This window comes from Ambystoma mexicanum, chromosome 8 (genome assembly GCF_040938575.1).
Source record: "Ambystoma mexicanum isolate Mex_15411 chromosome 8, UKY_AmexF1_1, whole genome shotgun sequence".
Taxonomy (NCBI): Eukaryota; Metazoa; Chordata; class Amphibia; order Caudata; family Ambystomatidae; genus Ambystoma; species Ambystoma mexicanum.
Genome location: NC_090929.1, coordinates 806,397,731 through 806,422,808, shown reverse-complemented (window position 1 = coordinate 806,422,808; position 25,078 = coordinate 806,397,731). Strand labels below are relative to the sequence as shown.

The following is a 25,078-nucleotide window of genomic DNA, read 5'->3' as shown; positions in this document are numbered from 1 at the left end:
AACCGGCAAGCCTGTCGTGGAAGGCCTTTGCTGACAACAGTGTGTTAGGGTGGTCCTCCTCATCTGTGTCCACCAGAGTGACCGGCTGGTTCGGAGCGGGTGGAGGGGTGCTGGGTGCCGTGGGCAGCGGTGTGGAGACCGGAGCGGGAGGCTGCTGCAGAGGCTGGTGTGGAACCACCTGTACTGTGGGAGGCAGGGGAGCCGGAATCGATGGAGCTGGCAGGGGCAACACTGGGGCCTGTGGCGACAGAGCCACGGGAGGAATGACTAAGTACCAGTGGAGTGACCGGAGGTAGCAAGTCCCCGACTGCATCACGCAGGATGACCCCCATTTGGGGAGTTCGCATCAGTGCCAGGAACCTTTCGAAGAACCTGTCTTCGGAGGCAGAGGAGGTGGCAGGGGATATTGACGGAGTGGCTGGGGGTTGCTGGGGCCAGAGCGCCCTCTGTCTAGGTTGCAGGGGAAACCTGCCCTGCTGATGGATAAACTGTAGGCCACGTACCTGGTATCGGACGAGCGGCCATGTTGTCTGGCACATCAGCCATTTTGTTGAGCTGCGTGCCACGTGCCGAAGTCGTGGTGCATGGCTTTGGGCACATTCTCCTCAAGACTCTTGGTGTTGGAGCATGAGGCCTACCCTGCATTTAAGGCCTAGGCCTGGAATGCGTATTGCCCTCCGCATGGTCACCGGCAGTACTACGTGCCGGCGCACCCTCAGACTTGGAGCCAGTGCTAGGGGGTTGCCCCTCAGACATTGAGCCAGTACTGGGGTGTTGCACCTCGGGTCCACACCCGGTAAAAGAACCTTGCGATCTCTCAGCACTGGACCAGACGACCACTCGGCCGGGAAGCCGGTAGCTGAACTAACCTCGGTGTGTGTGCTGGTACCAGAACCCGAGAGGTTCCTCCTGCTTCGGCGTTTCCTCGGGAAGGAGTCACCTTTAAGGGGTGAGATGGAAAATTACGGCCCTCCTCTGGAGGCGACCTTTCGAAGAGCTCCCTGCACCTAGCTAGCCTGTTCTTCAGTGCGTGTGGAGTCAATGCGTTGCAAGCGGTACAGCCTTCCCAGCCGTGGTCAGGGCCAAGGCAGCGGAGGCAAAGAGCATGGGGGTCAGATGCAGGGAAGAGCCCCTCTCAAGCTGGACACCTGCTGAAGCCCGCTGAAGTCGACATGCGCCGGGGAGGAGCTTGATGCCGGAGGACCAAGTACCTGAATACAAAAAGAAGACAAAAAGACAGAAGAATCCAGGGAAGAGCGCGCGGTATTACATGGCCGAAGCCAAACCCAGGAGCGCTGGTGAAATCGGCCTTTTCCCATCGGCACGGAAAAGGGGACCGAGGAGTGGCGCCAGTGGGCAGAGTCAGGGTAGCGCATGCTCCCTGGGCCGCACCCAGCGCGCCTCTAAATTTAAAGGGGAAGAAGATTTTTCTAGTGAAAAAGGTTCCGCCTTCCGTCCCTAGGAAGGGACGCCCATGCAGTATGGAGGAAAGCGGACGGGACGTAAGAGTATATGCAAATACCATCACACTAGAGCAGGAGGGTTAGGGGGGTAAGAGGACACCAAGTGAAATTTGAGAGTTGGAGGGGGTCTAGGGACTGAGTTTGCAACACAAAACTTTTCTGTAGCCTTGGCTATGGACAAAATAGCCGAGGGTATCTGTAGGTCTGTGGGTACTTGGCTATAGAAAAAAGGGAGTTTTAAAAAAAGTTTTAAAAAGAAGTTAAAAAATACTAAATATAGGTATTTTTACAATGACTTCAGGGGTGAAAAATCATAGGCACCCCGGTCTCCGATTCATGCAGTTACTGGGACCGACCCTGCTTAGCTTCAAAGCGAGGAAGGGGCCGGCCCCCTCAAGCTATGTTGCCTAATAATTGAGCATACGTTACAACACCACTTAAATAAAAGATGGCCTGAGGGGGCCGGCCCCTTCCTTGCTTTGAAGCTATGCAGGGTCAGTCCTGGCTACTGCATGGCTGGGAAGACAGTCCACAGTACCGAATGCTGTGTATTTTCTTAGTTTTAAATTTCACATAGCACTAAGAAAACACACAGCATCTGCAATATTATTTTTGAAACAGTGCTACTGTCAGTCCTTGAAAGTATTGCATTCACAGACCATTTTATTGCCTTTTGCTGAATTGCATTATGGTATGTGAAATCTCCCAGTCAGGATGGAGGGAATAATGCGACAACTGTACACTTTTTGCCTAACATAGTTGTATAAGGATTTATATATTTGAGTGACACCATATGTGTACTTTTCAAATGATCTTTATAAAGTGGAGTATTGTTGAAAGCCAGACATGGGGGTGAGAGGGGGGGGGGGGGAAATGATGAGAGGGCAAGTAAGAAATTCGTATTTTCCCACAATGTGGCAAGAGTTTACAATCCTGGACACTGGTACAGTTATATGCCCCTGATTGTGGCACAGGTAAAGACACATGTGGGTTTACAGCGCAACTTCTTTTCAGAGGGCGTACGCAACGCCTTGGGTTTTTTGAGGTTGGCAACTATGCTTAAGTTTTTGGCAACCAGAAATGTACTCAGGTTGTCATGCTCCCAGAGCAGACGCTTACCCGCAAGACCACAAGCACTTGTTTCGTATTGGGATTTTGTTTTCTTGGGAATATTTCAAAACAGAATGCTAGGTTTAAAAGTTGAGCACCTTTTATACTTTGCCAGCATATTTATTGGAACGTTTCCTCTCTCATGTTATTTTTTTGGTGTTCATAACTTTTTTTTTTAACAACTTTATTTAGTTTTCGAGGCATCACAGACATGAATCTATCGATGGAAAACTCATAGCAGCCCCTATCCGGGGATTCAACATAAATGCGTATGACTGTGTTGCTCATATAAAAAAGAATGAAATAAAATAACAACCCGTTAACTCTCCCCCCCCCCCGCCCCAACATATCCCAACTTGAGGGTTAGAAGGTTTAACATTCTGGTTCGTAAATTCAACCGATTGGATCACTTATGGTGTAAAAATCAACTTCCACAAATTGAAGATCGGGGTTTTTAGATGATAGATATTGCTCGAAGCAGCCTTGGTTTAAAGAACATCTGTTACTTGTCGTCCATAAATTTGTGAAGTGGCAGCCAGGTATTTAAGTACTTAGAATAAGAGCCTTGGGCCTGTGCCGTCACTTTCTCCATGGCCATCACCCCCCATAGTCTGACCCACCACATAGCTGTTATTGGGCCTTCCTTTGACTTCCATGCTTTTGCAAGAGTTATTCTGGCCGCACTCAACATGTGGGTTATAAGAGTGGTTGTATGCCTTGAGTTCGCGTAGCTCCCCTCCAACTCCTCCCCCAGCAGTACCACTAATGGATCTTAAGGTAGGCCCAACCCGGTAACATCTTTGACGTGGCTTAGAATCTCCTTCCAGTAGGTTGCTGCCTGTGGGCAGGACCACAACATGTGGATGAGGTCCCTGGATTGTCCGCAATTCCTCCAGCATGTTGCGGGATATTCTGGATTGATTGCGTGCATGTGTGCAGGTGTCATGTACCACCAAAGGCAAAGTTTATATGCTGCCGCCTTTATGGAGGTGCATTTGGAGCCTTTAGCTGTTCTATGCCAAATGCGACTCCAGGTTTCCTCTGAGATTGGTTTCCCCAGGGCTGTCTCCCATTTTTGCATATATGTACGTTTGTTTACCGAGTTAGCCTCTCCCGTTAGGCAATATAATCTGGCTATGCCCCTTTCTGGTTGGCCTTCCTGTATTGCAAGTTCTATGCCTGTCGGGTTTCTAGTTGTCCTTTCTTTTACGTTGGTGTTAGAGACCCAGTGCCTAAACTGAAAATAATGATATCGTTCCTGTTCCGGTATGTGGAATTTAGTCTTGTAATCTTCAAACGTTAGGGGTGACCCCTCTGCGTAAAGGTCCTTTAGAGTTATGTTGCCCTCTCCGCCTCCCCAATGAGACCAGAAGTTGGCTTGCATTCCTGGGGTAAAGTGTGGATTATAAGCGATAGGGGCCAGTGGGCCCTCTCCCATTTCGATTTTCTTATTTCTCAACACTTTATCCCAATACCATAAAGTAGTCTTTGTTGATTCCAGTAGCGGGCCCTTTTTCTCCCCGTGACGTGTGGCAATAAAGCCAAGGTTCCCTAGGGGTGTCTTGGTTGCTGTTCTTTCTATTGTAACCCATTGGTTGTGGTCTTCTCTAGCTGCCCATTGTAACATCGGGGCTATTTGTGCCGCCCATAGGTACCTGCGGAACTCCGGGACCCCTAGCCCCCCGGATACTTGTGGTCTAAAGAGAACCTGCCTTGATATTCTCGGCCTCTCCCCGCCCCCCCCCCCACCCCCCCCAATAAAGAACATCACATCCCTCTGCAGTGTTTGGATAGCTGGGCCAGGGATTTTTATCGGGAGGGTTCCTACCACATATAGAAATTTTGGAAGCAGGGTCATCTTGACCGCCGTAATACGAGCCAGCCAAGACAATTCCTGCAATTCCCACCATTTTAGGTAATTAGTTAGGGCCTTGAGGAGGTCCGGGATGTTAGATCCGTATAGTCTGTCATAACAGGTTAGTTGTATCCCCAGGTATCTTACCGACCTATGCTCCCATTTCAGCTGGTAAGAGTTTTCCCATTCCGGGATTCGGGTCATCTCTTCAGTGATGTTAAGAGCTTTAGATTTTGGATAATTCATGTGAAAGCCTGAGACGCGTGCAAACTCCTCCAGCAGTTGTATGGCTGCTGGCAGGAAGTTTCCCGTGTCTTTTAGGAACAGAAGAATATCATCCGCGTGGAGTGCCACCTTCTGCGGTCCCACCTCCACCCCTCGAATCTCCCGGTGATCCCGGACCCTACACGCAAATGGCTCCATGGCCATGGCAAAGATCAGGGATGACAATGGGCATCCCTGTCTTGTGCCTTTCTGGATGAGGATATCCTTAGTGAATTTACCGTTGACCATAAGCTTAGCGGAGGGGTGTGCAAAGTTCGCTATTATCATACGAGTGAAGATTGGCCCGCATCCAAATTTTTCTAGGGTTAATCGGAGAAATCCCCAATGTAAACTATCGAAGGCCCTAGATGCACCCAGAGCCGCTATTGAGAATTTTTGACCAGTCCTCCCCCCCAGTCAATCGTGTCTATAAGCCCTCCGGATATTGTCCCATGTATGGCGCCCCTTCACAAATCCGGCCTGGTCTGAATGAATTATTTCTGGGCATATCAATGCCAATCATCTCGCTAGTATCATGGAGTACATTTTTGCATCTCCGTTTAATAGAGATCGGGCGGTAGTTTGCACATTCGGCTGGGTCCCTGCCCGGTTTCAACAGTAATATCGTAGTTGCTGGGCTCATGTCCCGGGAGATTTGCCCCTTATCCCTAATGTAATTAAATAATTGTGTTTGGGGACCTACCAGTATGTGCCTGAATGTTTTATAATATGCGTTGCTTAACCCGTCCGGACCCAGGGATTTTTGACCTTTTAATGCCCTTATTGCTTCCCCTACCTCTTCCTGTTATGGGAGCTTCCAGCTGTTGTCTGTCTGTTTCATTGATTTGTGGTAAATCTAGCTGGTTTAAAAAGGCTACTTGTGCTGCCTCTTCAAGGTTATCTTTCCCCATGTTAGTGGAATGGAATAGCTATGGAATGGAATAGGTATAGTTCCTCTTCTATTTCTTTCTCTCCCCTGATCATGTCTCTGTTCCCTTTACAAAGTTGGGCAATACGGTTCTGGAGTGTCTGTGCCTCAGTTTGGCGGCAAGGAATCTATTGGCCTTACCCCCATTGATTATAGTAAAACTGTTTTGTTTGTACCAGCATACTTGCCGTGTCATCTGTTAGGTGCTTTTCCAAAATTGCTCTGGCCTTTTTTAGTTCCCGCCATGCCCTCTCTGAGCCCCTCTTTTGATATTCTACCTCAGCAACGCGTATGTTGGCCTCCATGTTACGCTGTGCCCTTGCACGAGTCTTGATGTAGTTTGATGATTGCGCTATAAACTCTCCCTGCATCGCCGCCTTGCTTGCCTCCCAGGTGGTTGTCCAATTAATCCCGGGGGTTATGTTTTCCTGGAAATAATTTCTTAAGGTTTGTTCTATGCCTGCCCGGACAGTGAGATCTTTCAGTATTATTTCGTTCAAGCACCAAGGTTTGTGGGGTTGTTGTTGTGGGTAATTTAATTCTATGTTTAGGATAACTGAGGCGTGGTCCGAGAGGCAACGTATTCCAATGTCTAGGCCTGTGACTTGTGGGACCAATGTTTCTGAGATGAGTATCATATCAATACGGGAATAACCTTAGTGTACAGCGGAGTAGTGGGCATAGGTTCTCAAATGTGATTTTAAAAAGCGCCATGTTTCCAACAAGTGTAAATCCCTTAAGAATTTAGCTAATGCTTGCCTAAATGAGTGATCGTGGGGGGTAGCTGGAAAGGTTTTATCCATGGCTGCGTCCATTACTCAATTAAAGTCGCCACCAATAAGGATGATCTTCCCTATACCCCATTGTGCTATTCTAGGAAGTAAATTCAGCAAGAAACCGTCTTGTTTAACATTAGTAGCGTAGACTGAGATCAGTGTGACCAATTGTCCCCACAGTTTTCCCCCCAACATCAGGTATCGGTCTTCCGGATCTTTTTTAACAAAACGCTTTTCGAAGTTGATACCTTTTGCCATTACGATCCCCACTCCCCTTTTTTTTAGTCCCGCTGGAGGCCAGGTATTGTACCGGGAAGGCTCTGTGCTTCAGCCTCCATTCATCGTCGGGGAGCAAGTCTGTCTCTTGTAACCATACCACTGACGCCTGCATGTCACTCAATCTGTTTAGCATGGATTTCCACTTAATTGGAGAGTTCAGCCCTTGTGCGTTGAGCGAGATGAGAGTTAAGTTTGCCATTACCTTGCTTTCAACCATTTGTCCCCTTCATTGTGATGCAACTCATGTCTGTTGTAAAAAGAATTGTTTGTATAGTGTGCCCTTCTACCTGAAACAATCAAAACAAAACTTCCCCCCTCCCCCTTAACTATTGGATTATAACTTCCAACTAGCATTACTAACATACTACCAATGTGGTAAATCACCGGGTGTTCTATCCCCCCGGAAAGCATGGGGTCCGGTTGACACATTACCTCCTCTCTCCCCCACCCCATCTCTTACCCCATTTCACCACATAATGGCTCATGTGACAGCAGATCGTTTTCCATGCTGACTTGGGATTTCATTACAGACATAAGCGTCCGTTTTCTTGTTTTCGTTCCCTTCCAGCGGCGCCATTAAAATGTCTCCTGTAGTTAGAAGCTGCGTGACCTCTCACGTGTGTTCCGTGGTTTGCACATCTTTGTTGCGCCTCCGTGGGCGAGGTCGCCCTGTTCTCCACTGGGCCCTCGGATGCCTCCCTTCCGACTCGTCATCTTGGGATGGGGAGCCTTCACCATCTGTGAGGTTGTCCGCTTTGCCTTCTTGCATGCGGTCCGCCATTTCTTCTTCCTTGGCGACCGAGAATCTCTGGCCCTTCCACTCGAAACGGAGGCACGTTGGGTGGCCCCACCGATAACGCACCTTTCTAGATCTTATCCAGTCAGTGACCACCCTCATTTTCTTCCTTCGGGCAAGTGTAGCTTGGTCTAGATCTTGGAACAGTTGAAGTGGCGTGGAGCGGAAGATGATAGGTTCTTTTTTGCGAGCGGTTTGCATTATGTCAGCTTTCAGTTGGTATAGGTGAACCCGGATCAGGACGTCTGAGGTCAGGTTCTTATTGATTTGATATGTGGAATAGGTTCTGTGCGTTCGGTCCAGCATAATTTCTTTGCTCTCCCCCACATTCAGAATGTCGCGAAACAAGTCGACCACATATTGATTCAAGACCGCGTCCGCCACTGCCTTCGGAATTCCACTAATATGGATATTATTATGTCTGGATCCATTTTCAGCATCCCCCCGTCTGTTTTACATTTGCTCCATTTGCTGTTCCAGTTCCTGCACCCTATGTGCCAGGATGTCGTGTTCGTGGCTCTGCTCCGTTATTACCGTTTCGACCTCATCAATCCTCTTTTCTGCTGCCAGGATTCCCTTGTTAAGGTCCGAAATGGATTTACCCATTTCACTTGCACTCTCTTTGATATCTTTCTTGAGTTCGTGTAGCATTTCTTTTTTTTTCCAAAATTATTTTTATTGTTTTCAACGTAACAAGTCCTGCTGAGGTTAAGATCATTACATGTATGGCGACTTTTAGGACATATGAATAGGAGAACATTGCTTTGCGTTTTATAAACTTAGCTAATCTTGCGTTCTCTTCAATAATAAGAACTAAAAAAAAAAAAAAAAAAGATAATAATAGTAGCAACTACAACAGGGTAGGGGGGAGGGAAAAAGAAAGAGAAGGAAAGAAAAGAAGGGGGGTGGGGGGGTGAGAGACAGGGAGCAGTTTTCGCAAGGAGCTGATTTTACACATGAGCAGGTTACTATCTGTTTCGCCAAGGAGTCTGTTTCAAGGGTTCGGAGTGACGCTTTCGCTGGAGTATGCCGGGGGTGCTTTGGTGTCAGGTCTTCCAAGTCCGGGGAGCTCGGTTGGTCGTTCGTGGCGCTTCGGGGAACTGGGAGAACTCAGTTGCTTGTCTGGCTTAGGGCTGTGTTTTCTTTTTCAGTCCTGGGTTTCCATCCAGCGTAAGTTAGGTGGCTGCCTTGTCACCCCGGGGAATTGCTGCGCATAGTCCAGAAAGGGCGCCCATGTGCATTCAAATTTGGGTTTATTGCCTGACCTGATGGCCGTGACTTTCTCCGCTGCGGCGATTTCCCAGCATTTAGACCACCACATCTGTGTGGATGGGCCCTCCGGGTCTTTCCAGAGTCTGGCGATGGAGATTTTAGCAGCTGTCAGGAGGTGGGAGCATAGGTTCGCCATGTTGCCGGTTAGAGGGAATTGGCCTTCTCCTGTCGACCCCAGTAGTACAATCCCTGGGTCCCAGGGGATGTTGAGTCCGGTGATTGTCTTAATCTGTTCCAGGATGTTTTCCCAAAATAAGGCGGCTTTGGGGCAGGACCAAAAGAGGTGGAATAGAGTCCCGCGGTCCGGGCATCCCCTCCAGCATTGCGCTGGGATAGCCGGGTTGCATTTGTTGAGGAATGACGGGGTTCTGTACCATCTGTAGCAAACTTTAAACGCACATTCTTTGTTCGTTACACATTTCGAGCTTTTCAGAGCGCGGGACCAGATATGTTGCCATTCCTCCAGCTCAATCGGTCTTCCGATGTCCTCTTCCCATTTCACCATGTATGGCTCTTTTTTCCCGGGGTCTGTTCTGTCTAGAATTTTGTACAGGGTTGATATTTTCCCCTTGGGGGGGGTTGTCGAGAGGGAGTGTTCCAGTGCTGTTAGCTCCCTGCTGCCTAGTTTCCTAACCAGAGGGTGCGATAGCCAGTGCCTCAACTGGGAGTAGCGGAACCTTTCTGTTTCCTGGATCTTGAACTTTGTTTTACACTCTTCGAAGTTCAGGGGGAGGCCATTTTTGAAGAAATCGGAGATCGTTTCTAGGCCTCCGGCTCGCCACTCTGTGAACTGGTTTGGTGTGATTCCGGGGGAGAAGTCGGGGTTGTTCCAAATTGGCGTGAGTGGACCCATTGTGCTCCTGCATTTCCACCGGCGTGCAGCCGTCCTCCAGCTGGCGACTGTGTTTCTTGTTGCTGATAGGGGGCCTGGGTCCCTGGCTCCCCAGGGCTCCCTGGAGTGGGGCAAGGAATCCAGTGGGGTCTGACACCAATCTTCCTCCAGGTTTAGCCACCGGGGTCGGTTGGTTGGAAGCTTCCAGGCAAAGGCCGGGGCTAGTTGGGCTGCGAGGCAATATCTTGCCACATCTGGGACCCCTAGGCCACCCAGGGCCGTGCTTCGGAGCATGATGCGTTTTGGGATGCGGGATTTCTTTCCTTCCCAGACTAGATTCAGCACCTCTCTTTGTAGTTTTTGCAGGGCCTTTTCCCGGATCGACACCGGCAGGGCTTGGGCATGGTATAGCAGCCGTGGCGTAAGATTAATTTTTATCGCAGTCGTTCGGCCGAACCAGGAGATTTCCTGCTTTTTCCAGCGGTTGATGTCCTTTCTCAGGTCTCCAAAGAGTGCCGGGAAATTGGTCTTGTACAGCTTCTCTGTTTTGTTGGGTATCTGCACCCCTAGGTAGTTGAAGCTACTTCCGGCCCAGGGGATTTGGAACTCCTCTTCGAGATGAGCCTTGGTCTTTCTTGGGATGTTTATGCCCAGTGCGATGGATTTAGCGATATTTATTGTGAATCCCGAGGCTACTCGGAATTCTTCGAGTGTTTGCCGTAGGGCTCTTATTGACTCTTCCGGACTGGTGAGTGTGAGGAGCACATCGTCTGCGTAGAGCGCAATTTTGTAGGATTCTTTTTTGTACGTTAGGCCTGATATTGATGCATTTCGGCGGACCCTTTCAGCGAATGGCTCCATGGATAGGGCGAATATGAGTGGGGAAAGAGGGCATCCCTGTCTTGTGCCTCTGGTTATGTTTATTCTACTGGATTTTGTCCCGTTGAGGCGAAGATTTGTAGAGGGTTTTTGGTAGATGGCCAGAACCCATTTTGCGAAGTTCGGGCCGAAGCCGAAGTGCTCTAGTGTGTTCTTAATATAGCCCCAGTCGAGCATGTCGAAAGCTTTATGCGCATCTAAGGAGAGGACTGCTAGTTTTGTGCCCAGTCTGTTCGCTGATTCGATGATGTTAATGGTTCTGCGAATGTTGTCTTGGGTACCCCGACCCGGGATGAATCCGGTCTGGTCCGGGTGGATGAGCTCTGGAAGGAAAGGGGATAGCCTATTTGCTAAGATTTTTGCGAATATCTTCGCGTCGTTGTTTAGGAGCGAAATGGGCCTGTACGATGAGCATTGTGTTTGGTCTTTTCCCGGTTTGGGGATCAGCACTGTTATTGACTCGTTCATGGAGGGGGACGTGGAGCCGGTGGATAGGAATGAGTTGAATAGAATTGCCAGCTGTGGGGCTAGCAGGTGAGCGAATTTTTTGTAGAATTTTGCTGTAAACCCATCCGGGCCAGGTGTTGTGTTCTTCAGGCGGCGGATCGTCTCGCTAACTTCCTCCGCTGAGATGGGGCCCTCTAAGTTCACTAGGGATGGAGGTGGCTGTTTCTTTGGTGCTAGGGCCAAGAAGTGGGTGATGGCTGAGGTAGCTGTTGGGGGTCCTGCCATGATTTCCTCGTGGTGTTGCGCCATTAACCCGAGTTTCTCGGGGTCCCGGTGGAATAAGGTGCCGTTCCTGTCTTGCAGAGATTGGATATGGTTCCTGGTTTGTAGCTTTTTCAGTTTGTATGCTAAGAGTTTATTCGCTTTGTTACTGTTCAGGTAATAGTATTGTTTGGTATAAGTTAATGCTTTGGCGGCTCGGTCCGCCAGGTGGATCTCGAGCTCTCTCTTAGTTTTCTTGAGTTCTTGGTGCGTTGTTTTCTTATAGCAGGCTTTGAGTTTGTCTTCTAGGGTTGTGAGTTTTTGCTCGAGCTTTTGTTGCTTGAGTAGGTTTTGGCGCTTGAGTCTGGCTGTTAGGTCCATAGCGACCCCTCTGATCACCGGCTTCATGGCGTCCCACACCGTAGCTGTTGGGGAGTCGGGGGTCGTGTTCTCTGAGAAGTAATTCCGAATTGCCTCCGCGAGGTCCGAGCTAGCCGATATATCTGTCAGGATGCGGTCTTGCAGTTTCCATTGCCTCTGCGTAGGTTTCGGGGCCCCATGGATAGACACCACCATCGTGACTGGAGCGTGGTCCGATATTGCGATTGGTCCGATTTGGATCTTCTCCACGCAGGGGGCCAGGTTATTCGTGGCGAGCAGGAGGTCAATGCGTGAGTAGCCTTTGTGCACGTGCGAAAAGAAGGTGTAGTCCCTTTCCCCTTGGTTGTGGAATCTCCATATGTCGATTGTTTCAGTTTCCCGCAAGAATTTCGCCAGGACGAGGGATTTGCGGAAGTCCTCCCTAGAGGCTGAAAGCGTCTTGTCCATCGTCGGATCCGGGGGGAGGTTGAGGTCCCCTCCGATTATTAGGCAGCCTTCTGCGAAGGACGTGATGGTTGGGAGGAGGCTAAGGAGGAATTGGTCTTGTTCTTTGTTTGGCGCATAGGCGGCCACGAGGGTGATTGGCAGTTCCACTAGGAGACCTTTCAGGAGTAGGAATCTGCCCTCGGGGTCTTTTTTGATGGTGATCTGTGTTAGTGGGAGATCTCTTTTTAGTAGGATAGCTACGCCTCTCTTTTTCTGTGTGGCTGAGGCGAAGTAACGTTTTGGGTAGCGCCAGAATCTTAGTCGACTTTGGTCGTCCGCAATGAGGTGGGTTTCCTGGATGCAGACGATGTCAGCTGCTAACTGGTCTAGTTTATGTTCCACTGCTTTCCGCTTTCTGGGCGCGTTAAGCCCCTGCACGTTCCAGGTTGTGATGGTCAGGGTTTTGTCTAACGAACCCATCTTTTGGATTTGGTGTGAGTCGATTCAGATAGTTCCTTGAAGCTCTCTTGTTCCTTGTTCTTTCGTGATAGAGTTCTCCGTTCATTCATCTTTAACTTGCTGTCCCCTGCCCCTCGTTCCCCCCCCCCCCCAACCCCCCACCCCTCGAACCATAACAGGGTTTCCGGGCCAGCCTTCAACCAACGGGGCATACGGCCGGACCGGTATGTAGATTCGGCATGGAGGCAAACTTTGCCTCTTCCTTTGGCCAGTAAATGTGCAGGATAAGTTTAACTGGTTTGAGTACGGTAGTCGTCTCAGGGAGGCTCGGCTCCGCCTTCTGAGGGGCAGAGGACTCGGCCCGGAGGGGGCTTGTGTTATCCGTGTTCTAGATTGCCCCTTTAGCGGTTGTCGTCCCTTTTGAATTTGCCCGCGGGTCCACGGGGTCTGCGGCGGCTGGGAACCTTGGACCAGGCTCTGGTGTGTTCCCCGCGTGAATCTCCGGGGATCTCGGCAGCATTAGGGGGGGCTCCCTCCTCGCCCCCCGGATTCATGAACCGCTCGGCCTCTTTGGGGGAAGGGATAGACCAGGATCTGCCCCCCCAGGAGAAGAGTAAAGAGGTGGGGAAACCCCAGCGGTATGCTGTTTTTCGTTCACGCAGCCACTCGGTTAGTGGCTTAAGGGCCTTCCTTTTCGCGAGAGTGGACGCCGCAAGGTCCTGGTATAGGGAGATCTCGGCGTCCCGGAAGAGAATTCGGGCGGAGCTTCTGGCTTCTTGCATAATTTCTTCCTTTATTTTATAGAAGTGGATTCTTGCTAGGACATCAGGCGCCACGTTTGCGTTTTGTCTAGCTCTAACTCTGTGGACCCTGTCCAGTTCTAGAGGGGCTCCGTCTGGGAGCGTTATGATGAAGCGAAATAAGTCGCTGACATAGGAGTTAAGCTCCCCGTCAGAGACCGAGCTTGGGATTCCCCTCAGGCGAATATTGTTGCGTCTAGACCTATTTTCGGCCTCTTCTTGTTTGTTCTCGAGAGATTCACATCTGGCCTCGAGAGCGGAGAGTCTGTCGGCCCCTTCCCCAATTTCGAAGTTCTGTTCACACAGGGTGGTTTCTATTTCTGTTGTTCTGGTTTCGATCTCACCCACTCTCCCGTCCAGGGACGCGATTCTGTCTTTCAGTTCCTCTGTCCCTTTCTGATATTCCTTGGTTATGGCGGAGAGGAGCTCCTGTAGGTCGGCTTTAGTCACCGCTTGGGCTGTGGCTCCCCCGGTGGAATCTTGGGTAGCTCCCCCCATGTCACTGCGGTCTCCTTTCTTGTTCTTTTCGCCCATGTTAGTGGATAGCAGGGTCGCGATGTCTGTCTGTTTGGTTACTTTCGGATTTCTGGACATTGCTTCTTATGGAATATGTTGGGGTCCGACCCGCTCGGGGGCAGGGCGACCGCTATGGAGCGCCTGGGCTTCCCCCCGGACCCCCCCCACGCCTCCTCCACAGGTCCGTCGATTTGAGTCGCTCCTCGGAAGGACCGCGTCTGGGTGGCTGGTTTGGTCGTCCCAGGGGTGCTAGGGGAGACCGGAAGGGCAAGGGAACCCCCCCCGCAGTTACGGCAGGTGCCGCCTTACCTTCCCTCCAGGAGCGCTCCTCAGGCACCGCGCCCCCCGGGGGGTCGGCAGGCTGGGTCCTACGGTCTCTTGTCCCTTGTTCAGGGCTACGAGGATCCTCCCACCTCGAACCCACCAGGCCGACAGATGGGGGGGTCGTGCAGGTCCGGAGAAGGCCGGAGAAGGCCGGAGGAAGGCCGGGGGATGGCCGGGGCCCGCGTTCTCCGTTGGCGGTCGCTGGGGGACGTTGTATGCTCGGTCCTCCGGAGTTTCTGGCAGCAGCCCGACGGTTGTCGGGGGGAGAGCGCGGGCTCAGCTCTGCAAGGGTGGCGGGAGCAGCAGATCCGGGTCAGCAGCGGGGCTCTCGGAGAGGAGAGGGGGGGGGGCTTCACCCCGCTTCCGTGCACGGCGGAATACTGTGCGGGCTCCTCGCCTGTCGCCGCTCCCCCCTGCAGCCCCCCCAGGGGCGAGCGTCCGCGGGAGCCGCGGGCTCGTACTCCGGCTCACGAAAACGCCGGGGGAGGGGAGAGCCCGCACCGAAGATCCCCGGACCGGGCCCGGCCCCCGTCTCCGCGATCAGAGGTCCGTAGTTGTGTGCCTCGGAGGGGGAGGCTCCCCCAGCTCCGCATTCGCTCAGGCCCTAGAGGTACTTTCGATGTGTCGGGCCGCCGTCCGCCATCTTGGTCCGTGGCGCGAAGTCCACTGCTGGGGGAGGGCAGGCTCAGCACAATCCCCACTTCGGACCGCCGAGATCAAGGCATTAGTCGCCCGAGCCTCCGGGCTTCGCAGGGTGATGATTTCCTTCACCTAGCCTTGCAGTTTACTGGGGCATTTCCAGGTAATACTCGGTCGCGGCCGGGAGCTCTCACCGGACCCGACCGACCACCATGGCGCCAAGCCACGCCCCTCGTGTAGCATTTCTAAGAGATCCGACTTCCTGATGGGAGGGTCTTCCAGAGCTTCAGTTCCCTCCGTAGGAGGGTGATGTACCTGGGCCAATGCTTGTATCTGGTTGCGTTTTTGTGTGTCCGCTGTTTGTAGCATAGTCTTGGTATCGCTGGACCCCTGACCTTTGGCTTTCGTAGTTTGTTTGGACATCATGGACTCTTCCCCGGAGGCGAGTCACCCCAGAGTGGAGCCAATGGACCCAGGTCAACTGTGGTCACCTCCCCAACGCCTCGAGTGAGTTTTCCAATTACAACCGCTTCACCTGGGTTTTATGAGACTGGTTGTAGCCAATCAACCTTCATGTATTGGAGTTTTGAGTTGACTTAAAACAGTCTCCAGAGGGCCCACCGCCTCTTTACCTCCGTCGCTTCCTGATTCGGGTGTCATGAGGTGCTGTTTTATGGAGGAGCGGTCGTGATTCTTGAGACGTGCTTGGCTGGTCGCTTACATTAGTGCATGGCTGTTTAATCCTGGGGCTCTCTGCCTGCACCTTTCAGATTCCAATGGTTACCCACCCCCTTGTGATTCCTTTGTTTGCTGCCAAGACTTTAGTGGGATCCTAGCTGATTATGAACATGAACATTGCCTTCGATCTGGCCTTATGTTCCTGGGCATCTGGGACTCTCTCCAGCCAGACCACTTCTCGCCCAGTCAGGTGTGGCTCCCAAGGCCTGCCACGATCCTTCCGGTACCCAAGCAGGTGTCTATGGCGAGGGGGACCCGGTCTATATGGTCTCCTTCCCCTCGCTAACTCTTTTCCATAGTTACTTGCTGTTAGCCTATAAGGAGGGCTCTGCAGTTTCTGCCGCGGCCCTGCAGGGAGTCGGAGGCTCAGTGGGCAACTCGTTCCGCTGGGACCCAGACTTAACCCCAGGGGCTGCGGAGGCCCATAGAGGGGATCGCGGAATCTTCTGCCGCGGCTGCTCCTCCCCCTTGGTGGATCCGCTCTGGAGTGCAGTTAAGGAGCCCCCAGCGGTCCGGACGCGTAATGTTGCCCTGCTGCCTCCACTAACCCTGCATGGTGTGCTTTTAGGGATACGCCGGTCTGATTCATCGCCCCACTCCTCCTCACCTTCCCTGCAGGGCGTCTGCTCCCGAATGCCAGGTCCCTCTGCGAGCCTCTGTGGGTCCCCTCCGCCACGCCACCACTATTCTCCGGCGGGCCTCGAGGCAATGGGTGGGGGGAGGGGACAAGCTGTCAAAATGCGGCTCCGCCAGCCCCGATTTCCATTCAAATTGTGTTTTTATGGAACGTGTTACTGCTGTCGGCGTCTCAGCGCAGCAATCTGATCCCTTGGCGTGATCCGTTGATTATATCTTGATCGCCAATTGATTATGGATCCCTTGGTGTTGGAGCTCCGTTACATCTGCCATCTTGGTTGCGGGAGGGATCCACGCCTAAAAGTTCCAATAACTTTGTAATCCGTGGCTCAAATGATGTCCGCTGCAGTTTATCTGTTCTCCTCAGGTTCCGACGTCCGTCAGTGGGATTTGTTGGCACGCATGTTTAGCTTTAGGGGATATTAAGGGTTCGAGAAGGGATTGGGAACCCGGAGCTCAACGAGGAGGCATCCTACGCATCCTCGGCTGGCCACGCCCCCATAACTTTTTTTTAAGTCCAATGCTAATTTGTCTTGGACACTTTCTTCTAAGGGGAAGGTCAATTGAACTACATTTGTAAATGTCACCAATATATATGTTCACCCGCTGTACATATATTCATGGGTGCCAGGTTTTGATTTTCGCTATGGCGGCAAAAGTCCCGGGCATATGTTTTCTTGTCGACAGTCATTTTTTCCCCTCTTCCGTGCTGCTTGAATGCGGTTGGTTGGGATTGTATGATGAATCACAACAGTCACCAAGAGACTGCCGTAAAACAAGTAGATAGCAACACGCTGCTTAACCAAAGTGCGTGATCCTCAGCAAATAATGTTATCTGCTGTGCATTGCCTAAAAACACCGAGTTCCCAAAGCATGCAATCTTTTATGCATAACAATAGCACTGTCAAAACAGGGCAAAATCAGTTTGTGATTGATTAACGTCTTTGAGCGATGGGTTGCAAGTGTTTTAAAATATAGAGTGGGCATGGTCTAAGGCCATGGCTAGTGATCTGGAAGTGTTTTAAAAATGAAAGTGGGCACAGCTGAAGGTCGTGGCCACTGGCCATGTGCGGAACAAATCTATGGAATAACAAAAAAAGGAAAAAAAAACTTTAGTTGTAGTCCCCCTGTGGCACAGCTTATAACCACAATGATGACATCACTGAAGCATTCGAAATGCCCACGACGCCTGCAACCAAACATCGCTTCCAGCTCCAAAATCTGCCTTTGCCACTGGTCTGAACGAGTGAGCTATGTCTGTGCGTCTTCTCATGTACACCAGTGGCATAAATTAATCTAGAAAGTGTCAGGAAGGGATTCACTTTCATATATTTTATTGAATCAAAGTTAATTTGCAAACCTATGTCAGTGGGTGGACAAGAAGTCTCATGGAAGGATAACAGATTGACTCAAAATGTCTGAGGGTTGTGCTCGTTTGTTGAGGCAGTTGAGGGTCGAAGCTAAAGAGGGAAATCGAACTTACTTGAGAAGTTATTTAGAAAGAATGAAGACATCCCCCTCATTAAGTTTCTTTTTGCACCTGCTGTACTTCTCAGCCATCAGTAGTCTCTACAGCCCCTCTTCACCCGCCTATTTTGATTCCCCTTCTCTTTTTTCTGCACACATTTGCTTCCTCCCCCTCACCAGACTGCCCCATTAGGTGTGTCTGTCCCTTCCTTGTTCCCTCTTTCCTTCTCACACCTTCATTCTTCCCCCACTGCATCAGTATCTTTACCCATATAATCTGTGTCTGTGATCTCCCTCCACTCTACATATCCTTTTTTATCTTCCCTTCTCTCTTTCATGCCTCTTCCTTCATCACTCTCTCAAACTGGCTTTTCTGGGTGATTTGAGGCCAAGATTGGTGTATAAAGGTAGTACATGGACATATGAGGCTGCACATCACCTATTACACTCTAGGCTCTCCTGATGGTTTGTACTAGATCTACATCGCTTTATACAGCATAGTCAAATGTGAGAGATCACAAGAGCCATGAACCAAAAGAACCTGATTACTCCAGGGTGCAGCATCCGGATGGTAAAGATGCATGGCATAGGAGGAACCTTGTGGCGCTTTGTTGGCATTTGAGGCAGCATTTGGCATATGATGGTCAGCAACTGGATATTATGTATAGTAATATACCATTTGCATGAGGCATTCATTGTAATTTCTGGGGCATGTAAGGCTGGCCATCTCCCATGGTAAAGATACCCTGAATATAAGGGACTATGTGGTGTTTATGGAACTTTTGAGGCTGAGCTCAGCACATGATGGAATTATTAAACCTGAGGTTGCACATATAGGTTATGCCATGCATAAAAGGCGTTTGAGGCCGCACTTCAGATATGATGGCAGCAATTAGACATATGAAGCTCTCCCTACATATTGTGACCATAACAGGTTTATGAGGCATTAACTGTCATTGGATGGCATTACTGGACATTTGAGGATGTACTTTGTTTATGATGGAAGCAACTAGAGAAATAAAGCTGTAACTTGCATATTTTGATGGTACCTACGTTAAAAGGTTATACAGGACACGATGAAAGTATCCTCAAATATAATATGGTGGACCCGAACATCCACAGTTTCTGCAGAACCAGCTAAACAATAGGAATCGTTTTCAATAAACCGGTCTTTGGTATTTTAGGGAGAGGATTTAAGTTGTTGGTACATTCTCTTCACATAGGAGTTGCTTTATATATTTAAGGCATAGAGTCAGAATAAGACTATTATATAGCATTAATTTCTCAACACCATCATTTTGGGCATGGAATTATTAATGGCTAAAGAGGGTGACTGCTGTTTGGGCTATAATGTACTCATCTATTTTATGGGTTGGGTATCACATTGAGTGTATGAATCACTCTTTCAACCGAGATGATGCTGCAGGCATGACCATCTTGGAACGATGTAGAACCAGGTCTATGTCACTGATTAAGAGTCAGGACTCCTGTGAAGAAGTTTTTTTTTGGATATACTGATCTTCCCTGCATGCACTTATGTAACGGAACTCAGTAGAACGTGTCAAATTGTGTTTGACCCCCTTCTAAAGTAATTAAGAAATTAATTTTCTTTGCTGTAGGGCTCCAAAATACCCCCTTTCTGCCAAATATGCAGTTTCAACAGGTCCCATGCATGAAAGCTAGATATCAGCCTAAAAATATCCAGCATTTGTTCTTGCAAATATTCATCATCATCATCATCATCATAGGGCTTTTATTCGACAGTCATTAGTCACAATACAACATTAATAATACACATGGTACACAGACAATACCTAGATGGTCATACAAAATGAATAATGCACATGGTACATAAACAACTCATAGGTGGTCATGCAGGAAATGTACTTTAAAAAAAATATGGTGTGAATATAAGACTTCTTAAACGTGATCAGTCAATGAACGCATTGGAATCCAATACATGTTAAAAGCAGAGCAGTACATTCAGCAGTATGAAAGCCTTTTTTCTTAAGGGTACTATATATTTTATCTTATGCACAAACCTTGTTACAAAATAATTTATACAGGGACATTCTGTCCAAATCAGCATAATGTGCTTGTGTGCATTTTGAGTGGGCAAGGGGGGTGTATTGAGGTCTCTGTAGGTCGTGGTCAGTTCATTACTTGGGCCCAGCACTGTTTAGGACCTTTGACTTCACACGCCATGCCTGGGAAAGGTAGGACGCCACAAAATATAAAATACTGATATTTTTTGAGAGTCGAAATAATGATAAAGCATCCCTTGTTCTACGTATGCCATAGTTATTACAAAGTGTTTTTAGGTATTTGTTCCTCATACCAGCATACTTCTCTCAGAAAAACAAGAAATGACATAGGGTCTCTTCAGCCTTACCACAAGCCTGGCAAGTGTCATTCCTCCCCACTTCCCGTTTACCTGTATGGTAAGCCAAATTAAGTTGCCCCATCCAGATAGCGTTCAAACCATATTCAAAGCATAAATTGGTCACCCCGTGCAAATGGAAACATTGTGTCAGCTGTCGGTGCACAAAGCCTTCAAATCCTTTGCATCTCTCAAAGGGAACAGCTTGCCATGTACAGTGTCAAACTTGGACATTGTTTTTTACATGCTCTCTAATATGAAATTTAGCATGGATATTACATTTGGTACAGAACATATTCATTCTGACACTTTGGCCCCAATCTCACACACAAAAACTGTCTTCTGTAAATTTGACATTTCATTTTTTTCCTCAGCAATGCTCATTTGGACCCGAAGACAAAATTACCTAATGATGGTGCCATGGAATGCTTTTTCCAGTCAACGCCAACATAGTGTTTTGTTATAAACACGACTATTAACATGTTAACGCACAGCAGGTGAAGCTGTACAAGATTCATGCTTCAAAACTAGTATTTCATGAGCACCCCCCATATCAGTTATACCATCCCTACCTATAAATAAAACCATCGAAATGTTAGAAGAAGTGAAATGTATGAATGTGGTTACCAGTCATTTGGTCAGACACCTATAAATGTGAGGCCTTCAGCATGCCCTATTGCCTACCTATTTCTTTAGTGCCTCTTTGGACACCATGTACTTAAATAGAGATACTGAAGGTAGTAAGAAGCCAATATCAGAATCGCGTATCAAGCATACTAAGTGACCATCCTTATTCCAAATAAGACCACCACCCCATCCACCCATCCAACCAACCACAGAAAGTTTTTGTGCTGCCTCAACAAAGAGTGACGTTTCAGTCACCACATGAAGAACTTTACAGAGTTCAGTGGGGCAGTACCAAGAACCAACTGTGAAAAATGGTATTCTGTCCAACCTGACAACTACGGAGACATTGCACACTAAGCCTCCTCCTGTATCCATTCTCACAACCGCGCATCATGCCAGCTGCACCATTCAAAGTTTATCACCCCAAGACTTACGTGTAGGCATCAAAGTCTCCGTTATTTATTGCTTCAATCAGCTGTTCAGTTATCTTTATTATTTCCTGTTTGCGCACTGTGGTGGTAAAAGAGAAAACACTTTGAATTGCTCTGAGGCTCAAAGTCATGCATGAGGATTGCTAATGAAAGCAACAGGTTATATACACAGGGGTGCAACAAAACACTGTACAACACAACCGGAGCATCATTTACTTTAAAGGAAATGGCAACTTAACCACAATGTACCTAATGCCAAATTGGGCTCCTTATTTAGGAAGTCGTTGCCTACCACCAAATAGAAAGGAGAAGAGTGGAAGCATGTGTTTCAAATACGAGCATTAAATGAAGGTGTGCACATAGTAAGCTTGACTAAAATGGACCAACAGTGAGGATGATGAATGAATCTCATTAAAAAATGATTCACAAGCATGCACAACGGCGGATTCTTCCCCCACGTCCCCGCTTTCTCCTGCGCTCAATGGCTTAAAAAAAGTCAGCCCTTTTTTCGATTTGTCTTGTCATATTATACACAGTAAGAGGTAGTTAGAGGGCCTACCTGTCTGGAGGAATAGGGCCTAATCACCAGGCATACGATTATAACTATGGTAAGGTTTACTTACTAGTATGGGCAGTTCTCCTTTCAGACTAAAGGAAATATGTTAAAGCATTTGATTGGGACGGGGGAGGGTCATAATAAGGAGAAGTGATGCTAGTTCTCTGAGCTCTTCGACCAAAGAAGTTCTTCCACAAGTCCTGCCCAACTGAGCGTATGATAAAGTTCTATAACCCATCAAATAGTACAACAAAACGTGGCAAAAACCCTGTGGTTGCTTTGCAAATCTGTCTGGGCGTCAGTGCGGGGCTGAAGAGGGCGTTACAATGGAATAGAACTTAGCCATCTTGGCGCACATACAATTAGCTTCAACCCCTGATCGAGCAGTGGATTTCGCATTATAAAAACACTTCAGGATGCAGGAAACCATCAATCTGGAAAGAGGGCTTTGTCACCTGCTACTTAAAATTCCCCACAATCACTGATATACTCCCTGTGGGAGATCATCTACAAAATTTTGTGTTGTTAAACAAATTGCACTGCATCAACAGTAGTATAGTGAACATTTAAGGCGTTCTGATAAACCATCTATCAATTGTACAGAAACATGAGCATCTGATATTTGCAAGAGACACCAAGCGCACTGTTAACACATGGACATCCCTGCTCAAACTATTGAAGTAACCTATGATGTCGGTTATGGAAAATTTCTTTTTGCAACTTTTCCACATTCATTTCTATGGCACTCCCATCCTATGTGTCAACGTTTCTTGAATCCTGGCAGATATTTGATGCAAGTAGGCCTTCTTAGCTTCGCTCATCAAAACTGATTTATTCAGTGTGAACTTGTCAGCATCTAATGCCACCATTGCAGGGACACCCTCTCTCTCATTTGTGTTTTTATTTTTGAACACACGACACCTTAAGTGCCGTGTTTCAGGGGTATTTTCTATCCCTTTCTCTCTTTTATCTGGCAAAATTTCATGTGTTTTTTTTTGTATGCCTAGGACAACCATGTTTCACTTATTTTTCTGGTGCTCTACTAATGCCAGATATTCAAAATGTCTTTCTTGTGTGATTAAAATGCTGTCCTATGATCATTGTGTATTGTGGCTGTCTTCATGCACCATCAGGTCGGAAACTGGTGTACGGACATGCACGTTCACAGGTTCCAGCATGGACTACAAGGCAAAGTGCTTGCGACTGAACTGATTGAAACTGGGTTAGGGACCATCTGGTCCCAGTCCACACTTCTTCCAAGGGTTGTCTGTTGCTGGGCAGATGCAGGGGACGTGACCGTCTATGATTGAACAGCACTTAGCTATTTTAATGGTGCAGATCCTTGCATTGGGTGAGCTTGGACCCAGTCTGAATTTTGCAAAGGGAGAGAAGCACTGCATCCATTCTGGAAGTTGTCCAGTAGGACTACACTGAAGACATGGAGGAATGTCCAAACAGTGAATGGACAGCACAGTCGCCATCCGGAGCTGAAGCTAAAAAGATCTGCAGATCATCAACCCGTGACCCAAGTACATTGTTGCCTGCATCAGCTTCTGTCCTGCATGAAGAGGGGCCTGCCTGGAGCCTCTTCTTTCCCATCATCACAAACTGAGCATGTCTACCCCTGACAAGGGGTCTTTTTCATCACGGGAGTCCTCAAGGCTGCTGTCCTGCTCCAAGTCTGCTGGGAAGGTTGCCTAGCCAGACCAGAACCTCACACTCACTTCAGCCACATCATTTGGACCCCCTGCCCCTCCACCCCAACCAACGGAAACAACAACAGAAGTACCCCAGTGCTGCTTACTTAAAACAATAGAGTTTGGGGTTTGAGTGTACACACCATTTGTTGTGTCCCTCTGACCATATAGGGATTACATGGGTGTACATTCCACCCACCAAGCACTACCCTTACCTGAATGTGATTGGTGGTGGTTCAGCCTAGGATTCCAACATGAGTAACCTGTAGCATAGTGGAATTGGGAGTGTAAGCCCCATTTTGTTCTAAACCCTTTTACTCTAAAGTAATTTTACCCAATGATTTAATTGCAGAATATTCACTGCACATATTTTCTAATGAATATATTTACTCCAATGCAATCCACTGAAAACAGATCATGAGTATGGAAAAGGGGTATTGATTAGAGGGGTGGGAAAGTAAGAGGATGTAGAGGGTTTCCACTAGCATCATTTTGAAGCTGCAAGGAGGTACAAATCTTGTTAAAAATGGCTGTAAAATAATTTGCGGTGAAAACAGGTTATTGAACTCATACATACTTACCTGTTGGCTGTAGCTAAAACATATGCTGGGGCACTTTGCGACTTCCTACACCCCCCTCTTTTAAAAAAAAATGTTTAGGTACTTTCCTGCGTCTTTAACGTTTAAGAAATTGGAACTGCTAACCTAATAAGAAAGGAGAGCATAAGTTAGGTGCCTACCTTATTATAAGGCTAAATGCATGACACATGCTATTTTCCACTTTCTTTCTCACTTATTAGTTTTCTGATTACTTGATTGAATTGCTACTATTGTGTTGTAGTGTGAAATGCTAAGTCACGTTATGATTCAGTTGCCCTAAGAAAAACCTAGCACATTCAGTGCAAAAACGTAGCTAAAAAGGTGACTTTATACTTACTTTTCACTAACAACAACCTATCAATATTATGGCTACACGTAAAACCGAAACCCCCAGAAATTCCCCTGTTATGGTAAGCTAAGCAACCATAACTCGCACAACTACTGTGCTCTGCTAAGACTAACACCCCTGACATCAAAGATGACATCACATGTCTGGCTCCCTCTTTTTTTGTTCACTGACATATCTAGGCCAGGTGGTTTTCTTCACTGCCAGTCAGGAAGTAAAACAAATTCAAAAGGTGCTACATTTGTAGACTTTACCCATCTCATATGTTCTTACACTACATTCCTTATGGTTTCGTCACATTATATGATACATATATGTAGGGGAAGAAGCAAGAGTGAAATACAGCAATCATTTCTGTGCATGAAGATAAGCAGTTAGGTAACACTTTCTAGTCATACTGCTGCCTTTTTGCTTACTTTACTTTTCCTATATATGCTCATATTTGTATGTGTTGTGGGCTGTTTATGTTTTCTATTTTATAGTACAGGTATGTAGTAAGTGAGGCATAGTTAGCTACTTATTACATGTTTCACAGAGCGCAAAACTCAAACAAAAGCATTCATCATTTTACCATCCAAAATGGCAAGATTTTGAATATTGCACCTCTATGGTGTATGCTGCAGAGAATGCCTACATTTCAAAATGAGTAGGGTCATGAACTGGAAAAAACTCTCTAATGCAATGGTGTTTTTAGCAATACATTGCTTAATGAACTAGTTCTCCCAATGAACTGTGATAGTTTTCTGGCAACATTATAATGACAATCCCTTGTGTAGGCGTTTCATGAACACTAAATGCACATGTGATGTCATCAGTGATGTCATCAATGACATTTGTGATGTCATCTTTGATGTCATGGGTGTTAGTCTTAGCAGAGCACAGTGGTGGTGCAAG

The 25,078-nt window shown here is 48.1% G+C and overlaps 1 protein-coding gene across 26 annotated transcripts in view; it reads right to left on the bottom strand.

Moving 5' to 3' along the window:
• CAMK2G (calcium/calmodulin dependent protein kinase II gamma) overlaps nt 1-25,078 on the bottom strand; it is a 2,374,050-nt gene that overhangs the window by 176,060 nt on the left and 2,172,912 nt on the right. For all 26 annotated transcript variants that reach the window (XM_069610663.1, XM_069610670.1, XM_069610673.1 and 23 more), the window contains one exon: nt 20,990-21,065. In XM_069610663.1, the coding sequence (XP_069466764.1) occupies nt 20,990-21,065 (76 nt within the window). The remainder of the gene's footprint in view (nt 1-20,989; nt 21,066-25,078) is intronic.